This window comes from Temnothorax curvispinosus, unplaced genomic scaffold, assembly GCF_003070985.1.
Source record: "Temnothorax curvispinosus isolate PA1 unplaced genomic scaffold, ASM307098v1 QBEX01007141.1, whole genome shotgun sequence".
NCBI lineage: Eukaryota > Metazoa > Arthropoda > Insecta > Hymenoptera > Formicidae > Temnothorax > Temnothorax curvispinosus.
Window position 1 is genome coordinate 72,278 of NW_020216921.1, and position 12,208 is coordinate 84,485.

Consider the following 12,208-nt stretch of genomic DNA (forward strand, 5'->3'; position numbering starts at 1 on the left):
TAAACATAATATTTCGAAAATCGATTAAAAATTTCGCGTCGCGAACATAAGACGCTACCTTGTATTGGAATTTATTGGTCTCGTCTTCGTCGTGGACGGTTACGGTGAGTATCGGCATCTCTGGCAGATCTGGCCCTTCCGTCTCGTCCACTTCGGTAAACCACTCGTCCTTCGTGAATTGCGGTGGCATGTCGTTTATGTCTTTGACCCGTATCGATGCCGTCCCGGTGCCTGCCAAGAAATGCATAGAAATGCTGCAACGATGTCTCTCTATGGAATATTCTATAGGTGGCTCTTAAAATATGCGGCATTGCTATATCGCTCGCGGAAATATCTGTAGCCGTTTCACGCACACATCGTAGTTCTTTCGAACTTTCGACTTTCGTACTTGAATACAGATGAACACCCAGAATGTAACTGATAAAAAAACGCACAGAAAGAACGGATGGTAATATTTTAATAAGCGAACGCGTAAGATATAAATGGTAAAACAAGTAGGAATAGTGTCTTTCAATGTCCGTTTATTTCCATTTATGTCTTTGACCGCTAAATTTTCTACTAAATAATATTTCACAAAAGAAAAAGAAAAATTAATTAATTCTGGATGAAAGCTGTTAGTAAAAAGTCATTCATTTTAGATGTGAGGGCTATGAAAATATGATTAGGATAATTATTAATGACCACAATTGAAAAGAGATGTGTAAAAATTATTGGAATTAAAAGGATTTTACCCTTTAACCCCCCTCCATCCATCGCGACGACTTGTATAGAATAATCCGGGGTGCGTTCTCGATCCAGGCAGCACACGGCAGTTTTGATAACGCCAGTTTCCGATTCAATTTCGAAAATGGGCGAGCCGGTTTCCTCCTCGATGACGTTCTTCTCGATGGAGTAGATAAGTCTTGCGTTCGTGCCTTCATTTGGATCGTCGTAATCCACAGCTGTCATCGTCATCACCACCATTCCTAACGGAAAAGAGCGTAAAAAAACCGTTAAGTCAATTCCCAGATTAGCACGTATGTCCAAAATCGGGACACAAGACGTCTTATGGTATGTCCCCAATTTTGAACATAATGCTGTCTAAATTCTCTATCTATATTGGCGAGGATAAATGACCAATCTTTCGTTAAATCGATAAAGTTTCCTTTATCTCTATCGCAAGCTTTAAGATATGCAAATCGTCCAAGTCCGTCACGGGTAGATCTCCTCCGTGTAACAGCGTAACTAACGGCGGGACGGGAATCTAATCAGCGTAACTCTAATGGCACGGGAATGTAACCGCGTCCGTGTATTGCCCCGTCGGCTATATCTCCCACAAACCTGCGGTGCCGTTCTCGGTGACGTTGCCGAAGTAGACACCCTGCGGGAATATCGGGGCGTTGTCATTGATGTCCTTGAGGTTAACTTGGACGTCGGCGTAACCCACGAGACCTTCTCCACCCTCGTCCTGGGCAAACACGGTGAACCGCCACTGTGGCCGGCCATTCGGTTGATCTCTGTCCAGCGGCTATATCGGGCGAGAAAAAGAGGAGAGTCAGGCGCGAGATCCTTTGAGTAGCCAGTGAAACGTAGGATTCGACGAGGACATCGTGTATTGACACGGTCTTTACTTGAAACTCAATATCGCGCCGCGGCGACGCCGATATTTGAATTATTCCATCGCAATATTGCGTCGCTGCACTGCCACGTGCACAAATACGTGCATTCTGTAGTCATAGAAGAATTAATTTCCGCGCCGACCCGGTGTTAGATTGCGCCCAGGTGTTTAAATATCAATACGGAATTTCGGCCTTTCCTCAGTCACCGGGTTGCAATCTAATCTTATTGTTATATCAAGTCTTTGAAGTAAAATTTGTGCCAGATTAACTAAAAGACAGAGTTATCTTGTCACCACTCTGTAAGATAAATTTAACGAAACTGTTTCATTTTACATCTTCATTAATTTCGTAATTGTTAACGAAGAAAACGCCACCATCATGTTTTCTAATTTTTAATTTTTAGTATATTAAAAGTTCAAAGAGAATTTATGATGCTTCTGTTGCGATGCTCAGTAAGAGTTACATCTAATGTAGACTTGTAATTTTTAATGCAATATATATTACTGATGCAATGCAATATATTACTGATTTAATGCATATATATTTTTGTACGTGACAATTGTCAGGTTGTCGGTTTAATCCTTCAATGATAAAATTCCTACACGAGAAATATATCGATTAATTAATTTAGAAACAGACCTTCAGAACAAAAATCTCTCCAGTCGTGCGATTGATGTCGAACTTGCTGTTCGCGGGATTATCGGGATCGATACCCTGCCCAGTCAGGAAGTAGACAATGTTTTGCGGTCTATCTTTATCCCCGTCAGTCGCGGTTACCTGCGAATCAAATATTAATTGCTAATTAATCGCGAGCTCGCTGTATGTAACGAGAAACGAGGCAAACAGATCATTTGGCACACATAATTTGCAAAAGTTCGATGTAACGATTATACAAGAGAGAGGAATTACCCCGAGAACGCGTTTCGGCAAAGTCCTGTCGTCCTCCTCGGTAATTTGTGTTCTGTAATTCGGTCTTTCGAAGACGGGCGGGTTGTCGTTTACGTCCTTCACATGAATTACAACCGTCGTGTAATTCTCCTTCAAGTTGTCCGACGCAGTAAGCCGAAGCTCGTACTGCAAGATGCACACGCGAATTTTGTCGTAAAATATCACATGTAAGTGTTCGGATTAGTATCTTTATATTTAGTATTTTAAATACAGCTTTCGCATGCATGGAGGAAATAAGAGGACAATTAACTCAATTGTCACTGTATCAATTTACCAATTGACGTAATCAACTCAATTGCCATTACATTAATTATCAATTAATGCAAATAACGCAATTGTCACTCCATCAATTATCATATCCTTATCAATTGCAATAATATTATACTGATCCTTCTGTTGTTGAAAGCTTTTTGTGAAATGCAAGTAGAGAGTGCGTGCATAAAATAAATTCAAACTCATATATTATTATATTCATATTTACACATTTAAAAGAGCTATTAAGTTGATTGTTTAATTTTTATTTCCTCATTCTTCAATTATCCCCGGGAAATACGACAGAAGTAAAAAAAAAGAATTAATAAAATCTTTTCTTAACGAGTGAAACGTTGAATAATTTCTGAATAAACAAAGATGCTACAATGTGTTATGGTAAGGCGCTCGTGCGGCACCCTCGGATGACATTTATGGCGATACCAAGTATACCAACCCTCTTTCTCGTCTCATAGTCCAACGCACCCGCGACGTAAATGGCGCCGGTCATGTTTTTCACGGCGAATGCACCGCCTATGTTCCCGCTCGTGATCTCGTATCGAATACGCGAGGCTGCGAACACAGAAAGGAGGGGTATGCGCTTTTAATAAAAGTGAGGTGCGACTCTCTCCATCCCGGTGACGCTTTTCGTTGTAATCGAATGAATTCCGAGATAAAAGTTTTCTCGCTCGGAGCGAGTTTTATCGAGTAAGAAAGTTTCGGGGGGCGGGGGGAGGGAGGGGGAAGGGATGTTAGCACGGAGGGACGGCGACCGTCTTCAATCGATCGCCATTCGAAGTCCACCTCCGATACTTTCGATCTAGTTCGCGATAATTCTCGCGTTCCAAGATATGGGACTCCAGTAAAAGTTATACTTGACAATAATGGTATCCGGTAAATTCTATTTCAGATCGATTTCGGACGATGCGATGGTGGGATGCTGAAAAATTTAGGACTATATCTCTTTCTGGTAAGTAATACAATTCTTTCGTTCCCAGCCTTTTCAGACGTACTATTTTTTTTTATTTTTAATGCAGGACTAATTATTGATCAATAATATTAACAATTTTAAATAATACCTAAATATATTCTGATATGTAATCCAAGTTAGCTTTAATCTTTAAATAGAATAACAGAAATATCTGAGCAACTACAGACGCACGCGCATGGAGGAAATGCTATATTTATTTGTACAAGCAGATTTTAATCACAAGATACTAGTATTATTCCTCCATACACCATCTCTTTAATGCCATTTATTTGCACAATGCCAGCTATGCAATTAAGATTTAAATTTAAAAGGAATACAGTATGCATCTAATTTAAACGTCTTTTGCCCATTTTGTGAACGTAAATAAAATGGAAACGTAAACATCAGTTTTAGTATATCGTGGATATTTGTTGAGCCATAAATTAAACGTTTCCAAAATGCCGTGAAAATTCGTATAATGGCCCTGTTTATCCGTATTACTCGAAAAGATTAAATATCGAAATAGAGTAAATAAGGTGAGATTTTATTTATGTAATTTATGTTCGAAACGTATTGCGCGTAACTACAATTCGCGTTTTACTACCGAATTTAAATGCACTCACTGTGGAGGCAAACATTTCTATGGTATATATACAATCTATATAATTATATTAATTTCGGTACATTGTGAGTTAGAGATAATAGAATGATTTGAATTTTCTTGGAAATGGCAATCCTTTTACGCGTGAAATATCATCGTTGAGAATGACGTTTGCAATTGTATTCGCGAGCATTTCTATTTCATCATGTTAGACTTGTCATCCCGGTGAGACAAATGAGACCGCGGTACGAAACTTCCCTCTCCATATCTCCTTAATTATCTCACATGTTAGAATTAACACTACATATATTTGCAATTAGCTGCTCAAATATTTCCAAGATACACATACGGGCATGACGAGCGTCGTTATAACATAGTTACAAATATTTAAAATATACATGGACATGAATAATTTCAGCATAGTCTGCAATACGAGAGAATGGAAACGATATATACGGATAATTAATGAGATAATATTGTTAAAAAGGCCAGTACTTACACTCGTCGTGATCTTTGGCGGTGACGGTGAGCACCGTGTGCTGAATGTCCTCATTTTCATCTACCTCAGCCTCGTAGAGGCCCTTGTCGAAATATGGGGGATTATCGTTCTTGTCAGCTATCCCGATGCGAATGAATTTTGTTACTGTAACATTCAAAAGAATTTATATCATTAGTCATTAGATCAATTTTAAATAGAAAATCGGGCGTTAGAAACGCATTAGAAGGGAACAGAAACGGAGTAAGTGTATACCTATCTAACATTACATCAATCATCAGAGATATTGAATTGTTAATTTTAAAAGTTGGATACAAACAAGTCGTACTTGAAAAAATTATATTAAAACACATATTCTTTTTTGTTTGGCGATTGTATGCGGGACAATTTTCAACTCGCGAATAATAATTAATAAGTTCTTTAGGTATACTTAATGTCTTAATAAAATCTATATTATTTCTTTAATTTTTTTTAATATTTATTAAAATTACTCTTAATTGAATAAATAAGACCGTCATTCACAAATAGGTGATAGGAAATTTACGCGTCACCCAAAATGAGTGATATGGCACTCAAAGTATCTCAAGAATATCTTACGCAATATCTTACATAATATCATAAATAATTACAATAATTGGACGTTTGATTAAACGTACATACACGTTCATCGAACGTGTCACTAATATTGAAAAGAAATTATTATACCAAACCATGTATAAAAAAGAATTTCCTAGGGATGGAGGCACGCTACCCTAACTTTATTTCTCGCGGTATATATTCCCGCGGCTTGGTCTTAATGCACTTTGCACTAAAGTACGGAAACTTGGATGATAAAGAATCCCGGACCGTTAATCATTTTTTCGCCCCACTACGGAAATTTAAGATGGGCAATTACCGGTCGCCGCGAGCAAAAAGGTTAAGTAGTTTCAGATAACGGCACTTCATTCCAGAAGTAGACATTTATTGATGGAACTAGGTTGCCCGTTAGAAGAAAAATGTATAATTGCGGAGGGAAGCTTTTTCCTGGATTGGTACATTAAGCCCTTAACCGCATTTTATGGCGGTAAGGAGAACGGTAAACATCGATCAGTTCCGCATAAATTTTGCATAATCCGCGGCATGATGCACAAGGAATATGTTTGTCATTTTATCGGCTCGGCCGGTGCGCCGCGAGCGGTCCATTATAAAGGGATTTAAACGTACGATTAATTACACCGCCGTGTTATTAAAAGTTCAGACTACGCCCCGTATAACCGGCGACGAATTTGTTTTAATTAATCGCCGAATTAAATCAATGAGCGCCGGCCGCGGCTTTATATCCAGCGGATGTTCCGAGTTCGCGCCTCGTCGTTCACTCTTGTCCCCCACAGCTGCGACAGCCGTTTTAAAAGCACGCAGCGCAAATCGAGCGTGTATTTATTTTGTGAAATCGCACGTTGTTATGTAGCGAAACGCGCGCGGGTACACCGAGCGTATTAACAAGAGAGAAAATCCATTAAAATGTATTCCCGTGTCCGTTCAACGCCGACGATACGCCGCGCCACGCGGCCAATTTGCCCCGGGAGTCATCCTGCCAAGGATTTCTCCGTCCTGCTTGAATCCACCCCCACGGCCGTTTCCTTTGCTCGGCAAATACTCGGTTGATTAAGTTAATTCGAGCGCGGGCATTCCCGTCCTTTCTCGTTTCTCGCCACTCCGCTAAGTGCGAGGTAGTTTAGAAACGGAGAGCACGTATGGACCTTAACATTGCGAGTGCATGACCATTGTTTAATTTAATTGGGAGTTAATTATATTCGAGAGGATCTCTTACCATGATTATGTTCTTAATCTTGAAATTAAGCTTCTAGTTATTTCGCAAAAGGGAGTTAATTTACAATTCACGATCATTAAAAAAACCTTGTTTTTCACGTCGTTCAAATTGCGACTGTAATGGACTTCTCGCTATCAGCGAAAATTAATATCGCCCGACAATTGTTTCGTAATAAATAGAAAATGTTCATTGTTTATAAAATAAATTTATAATTTAAACATAATAAATTATTATCCATTTAAATTATAAATTTTCACTATTATTTGTTGCGAGGCTATTTAACTGTTCAATATTGGTACGAATACGTTTAAAACCAATTAACGGAACGATTATGGTGCAAATGCGTGATCGATCAAGCCTCTTGTTTGCCGAATAAATATTTTAGTTCGCTTAATCGCGCAAATATAGAGAGCAGTCAAGAAATGTTATTGCAAATTACATCAATGCGATTTAGATATTATCGCAAAATGTAATTCCGGGGCTTACGTTAATCTAAACAAACTCTCTGCGAGACGCGGAGGAGGCCGCAGCCCATGGCGCGCCATCAATATGAGTAATTAAACAACTGCACGCGAACCAATCCGGCACTCTGGAAAATCTGTTACGACACGGGATTATTGCCATTAAACTCTGGACAACCGGTTATTAAACCGTCTCGCCGTTAAAGAATAAGAAATTTATCATTGGCTATCGCTAATAACTTCGGGGAAATAACTACGGCTCATTTTTATGAAGATCGCGCGCGATAACGCGGTCGGGTGACATGATTGATTCGTAAGCTCGCAGCTTCCAACGTAACTGGGATGAAGTTACGTACCCCCTCCCCCCCCGGATGCGCGCGTGATGCACACGCGAATACACGAGGAGGATCGTGATAGGCGAAATTTACGTAATAATAATTCATCATTGTGCTTATCGTAAATGTTACCGCCCCGGTTGTACATCATTGTTAACGGGGGAACGTCAGCTTTCCTTTTAATAGATTGCATCAACTTTACACGATGCGCACGATGTGCGTTCGCGTTTAGCACTAAACGCGAATCGTATACCGCGAGCGGTAATGCGATACTAGATTACCATAATCGAGATGGATCGCGCATTTTTCGCAGGCGGATAAGTTTTGCCATAGTTACGGGAATTTATCATCCTTAGAAAGCGACGACGATACACATTCTGAAATTAAACACATGTAACTGTCACTGTTCTTGGAAAGTTTCTGGTTTTGCTCAACCTGCTCTGTCTTCATTTTTTGTTTTGTTCGACGACCAAGTTTCACATGCCGACATGCATCAAATACCGAATTCCAATATTCAATATGTTTCTTTTAAAGGAACATTATTTTTTACCAAGAAATAAATAATTACAATTAGTAAGCTGTATTCTGGAAATTTATAATCATTACACATAATATGATAACGATCTTTAATCATAAATAAGAAAATTTTGGTTTGAAATACTTTTAATTTTTAATAATGGAAATAATCTGTATTATGGTAAAAATATGTAAAATGTCGTTGTGAACGTGCACGCAAATTAATAAATTAATCACCGGCGAGGAGCTTAACGCTAATGGACATTCGAATTAATTATTGAATTATTTACGTGTAGGTATTAATGAAACTTAATGCAACATTAAAGCAACATAAATGTCGCTTTAAGCCAGTAACACAATGGCTGTTAAATAAATATCAATTTTTTCTAGTTTTATAATAGTTATTATCTTATTAAATAACCATCATGCACAATAACGCGTACGTATATTGTAATTAAATTGATTAGGATTTTGTTATTAGAAAGTACGCTCGCCTATTTGAAACCTATATTTACGACAATATAATGACGTAAAGTTTTCCAATTAATATCGCAAAAGATTTGCCTCTCGGAGTCGCGCTAAAACGACAAAATCCCGCGTGCTAACGAGAGGGATTAAGCGTCGCCATCGCGCAAAAACTCGACGCGAACGATCGAAGAGAGACGATCGGCGATTTTCTCGAGCTTGCATCCTGCGGTGCATCAAGACCCTCTCTCTCTCTCTCTTTCTCTCTCTTTCTCTCATCGGGGGGGGTAGCTACACCCAATGACGGTACACGGATGGTCCCACGAAACGCGTTACTGGGCCACGGGGTAAGAAATCGATGAAGCCCCCACCCCTCACCACCCCACATCCCTGTCTCTCTCCCCTTTTGCACCGAGTGCGGCAGCATCGTCCCAACGGCGCCGGCGAGAGAACATTCGCTTCTTAGCCGCACCCTGGCAACACTCGATTGGTTCCTAAAATACGAGCACCCTCGAGGCTTTTCGCCACTCTCGATCCCACAGACGAGAGCGGTTCGTTAACGCCAAGACGGTCCTCGAGGGTCACCTGCCAGCTTGGAATTATATGCTGGTAAATTAAGGGTCGACTTTGCGCCGGTGTCAGCGCTACGGCTCAGGGAGATTTCACTTTGATTAATCTCGTAATTTCGTTAAAGATAATAATCGAGCCCGAAGTATTTATCAACGATGAAATTTTGCCACGCTCTCATGCTATTTTAATATATTAAATATAAATGTCTCATAGTTATATTTGAGATTTTAGAGATTAGCAGAAGTTCGTAATTGCAAAATATTCAAATATCGTGTTTATTACGATATTATATGGGTATCTTGATTGAACGTATCGGTATAACTAGTTGCCACAAAGCCGCGAAGTAACGATTACTTATTTAACGGATATTATATAAAATTATTAAAAATTATTATTATACCAATGCTAATAAAAAATATTTTTAGAGTGCCGTTTCTCGTTTCTTTAATATGCAGTATTCAGCCGATGCAAATAAAAGATTTGATTTAATATTATGTGCATGCAATGGAAATGAATAGAAAAAAAGTGTGAACATTACATCTTTCGACGTTTTTTGTTCAGCGAAAATCAATATCAAATCCCTGAAGGAATCTATTCGTAAAATGTTCTTGCGGTTGGCTTAAGATATCCTGTGTAAACTTAATATTCCGGGATTTCGAAGAGACTCATTTTTATGCTCTCGCCTTCTGATCGCTTTATGATCCGTAATGCATTTTATACATTCGACGAGTGTAACAAAGCGAACGCGTTGACGGTTTTATTTTCAAGAAGGACTTCGAGGTTTATCGCCGTGGGGAGTTTTACTATTATTTTTTATTTTATTATGCGAAACAATAAATTGAACAAATTAATTAAGAAATATTGAATTATATATCTTTTAAGTTCTTTTTTTATCAATAAAATCTTTTTTTGTCACCTCTCACATATAAAAAAAATTTAAATATCAAACCTACAAAAAGATATTATTAAAAAATGAGTAGTAAAATAATAAAGTCGCTAGAGTATTGTAAAACATAATATAGAAAATAGTAAACTTAAAAGAATATCTTTTGTGCGGTTTTTTTTTCAGTTGATATATGTATATCCATTTATTAGTCATAATGGCCGCGAGAGAAATATGGATGATGCGATAAGTAGAGACATCAAGCTTATAACATCCGAGTTTACAAAAGTGATTTAACTTGGCGCGTTAATCCTCCCGAAGACCTACTTTTATAGCCTTCTGATGCCGCACTCTAATTATGTTTAATTTAATTACCCTCGGGCGATTATCAGAACTCTGAAGGATGGTTGCAACGTCGATTAGCGCGCTAATCCTCATTAATTCGGTTTTCTCCCTTCGATAATGAAACAGTTCGCCAAAACTTGCTCTGCTCTTGGCTTATTTTTCTTTTCTACGCGAGGCACACGAGAGATAATTTCTTTCTCATTTGAAGCTCTCAATCGAAGCTTGTCGCTCGATGAGCTGCGAAATGCTGACGGGGGGATAAGATTGGAAACTGGCCAATTAATCGATTAACGCAAATTACGGTATATACGGTCGCTGAGAGATACCACCGCGGAATTTCGCCGCAAATTTATAGCGGTAACACACGCGCGATGTAAATTAATTATCCGGATGATCAACTCTCGCGTCGCGCGAAGTTCATACCGCCGTGGTTGGCACAGATTGTAAAAAATCGTCTCGGAACTTTGTTCCATTCGTTAGTGTAATGGAACATGTCACTATTTTACGTCGCTGATGTAACCGCATTATGACCAATCTGCGTAATAGCGGGAGTTGTACGCGGCTTTTCACATAGTGGTATTTATTAAAGTGTAATAAAGATAAAGAGAGCAGAGAGAGAGAGAGAGAGAGAGAGAGAGAGAGAGAGAGAGAGAGAGAGAGAGAGAGAGCTAATCTAGAAATGAGGATAATCAATGAAGCTGCTATCCAATTAGAAAACAGCTGTTATTGCAGTCCACGTGGCTATTTTTGCAAAGTTTAATATAGTTGAAGTTGTGAATTTGATTACATTGGTGCGTAAAGCGTTTCGTTGCTAATTTTCAGAATTCGAAGTTTGCGAAATCTCGATAAAGAACCTTTGGAACTGTACTTACTCGAGTCAGAGTGGCTTTTGCGATTGGCATTCGTTGAATTCTACACAATTAAGAATTTTTTTAATCTAGGCTTTATTTACGTTTAACTATTTCGTTAAATTTATTTGTCGTTAAACGTTATTACTATCTCATGGCATTATTGTTAAAATATACGAATAACGTCTGCCGCGACCGATCTGCAATAAAATTCCATTTTCCTCAGCATTAGCGATATCGACATAATTAAGAGCATCGTTACTAAAACTTTCGCAATTCCAGAAACCTGGCAACAATTCTAGCTATATAGCTCTCCTCTTGCGCCGTGAGCTTATTAATAATATCTCGATCCCTATACCGTCTCATATAAAAGGCCGACAGGCGATTAATTAGCCTTCCAATGTTACGTGCGAAATACACAGTAGTTATTAATCCTCCTCGACTGCTCGAGCGTGTAACTATAGGTATACGGCGAGTGAACGATCGATCCTGACAAAATATCGAAGGAGAACGTACGACTTCATGAAGTCGGATGAAGGGCGAGAGTTTGTAACGAGACAGAGATTGATTCGCCGAGATTCACCGCAACGTCATCCGACATCTCTCTTTCGTCATGTCTTGGTGAAAAATCGACCTATCGGAATGAGGTAATCCGCCGTATTTCAGCCATCTTCCGTGATCTCGCTTCCTTCCTTCCGTGAGGATTTGGTGGATTGAAAGCCCGACACGTAGGAATTTTTGTATCTCGCGGCGAGCCGATGAACGAGGTTCTCAACGGAACTCTTGTCATCGAATAACATATATAATCTTGGACCACATATTTCTCACGCCATTCTGTCTCCAAATAACTTTGTACGCTTTACTAATATTTTTGCGACATTCCCGGGAAAAAATGATTAGATATAATCATATATAATTATAACTGGTATATATATAATTATATATGTTTTTATATGGGGTCATATCTAATTATACATGGCCACATGTGCAATCAGTGGTCCCACATACAACCAGATATAGCACCATATCTACTTGTATATAAATGTATATAATTTTATGTGAAGCCAGATAAAATGATATATGAGTAGTGCACCCTACATATAACTAGATATA

The 12,208-nt window shown here is 38.8% G+C and overlaps 1 protein-coding gene across 1 annotated transcript in view; it reads right to left on the bottom strand.

The window, feature by feature from the left end:
• The window catches only part of LOC112456778 (neural-cadherin-like), a 68,651-nt gene that overhangs the window by 12,904 nt on the left and 43,539 nt on the right, over window positions 1–12,208 (bottom strand). The window contains exons 2-8 of the mRNA XM_025019531.1: window positions 4,866–5,009; window positions 3,253–3,368; window positions 2,508–2,672; window positions 2,238–2,375; window positions 1,321–1,507; window positions 732–965; window positions 59–231 (exon numbers count right to left, since the gene is read on the bottom strand). Coding sequence (XP_024875299.1) covers window positions 59–231; window positions 732–965; window positions 1,321–1,507; window positions 2,238–2,375; window positions 2,508–2,672; window positions 3,253–3,368; window positions 4,866–5,009 — 1,157 coding nt within the window. The remainder of the gene's footprint in view (window positions 1–58; window positions 232–731; window positions 966–1,320; window positions 1,508–2,237; window positions 2,376–2,507; window positions 2,673–3,252; window positions 3,369–4,865; window positions 5,010–12,208) is intronic.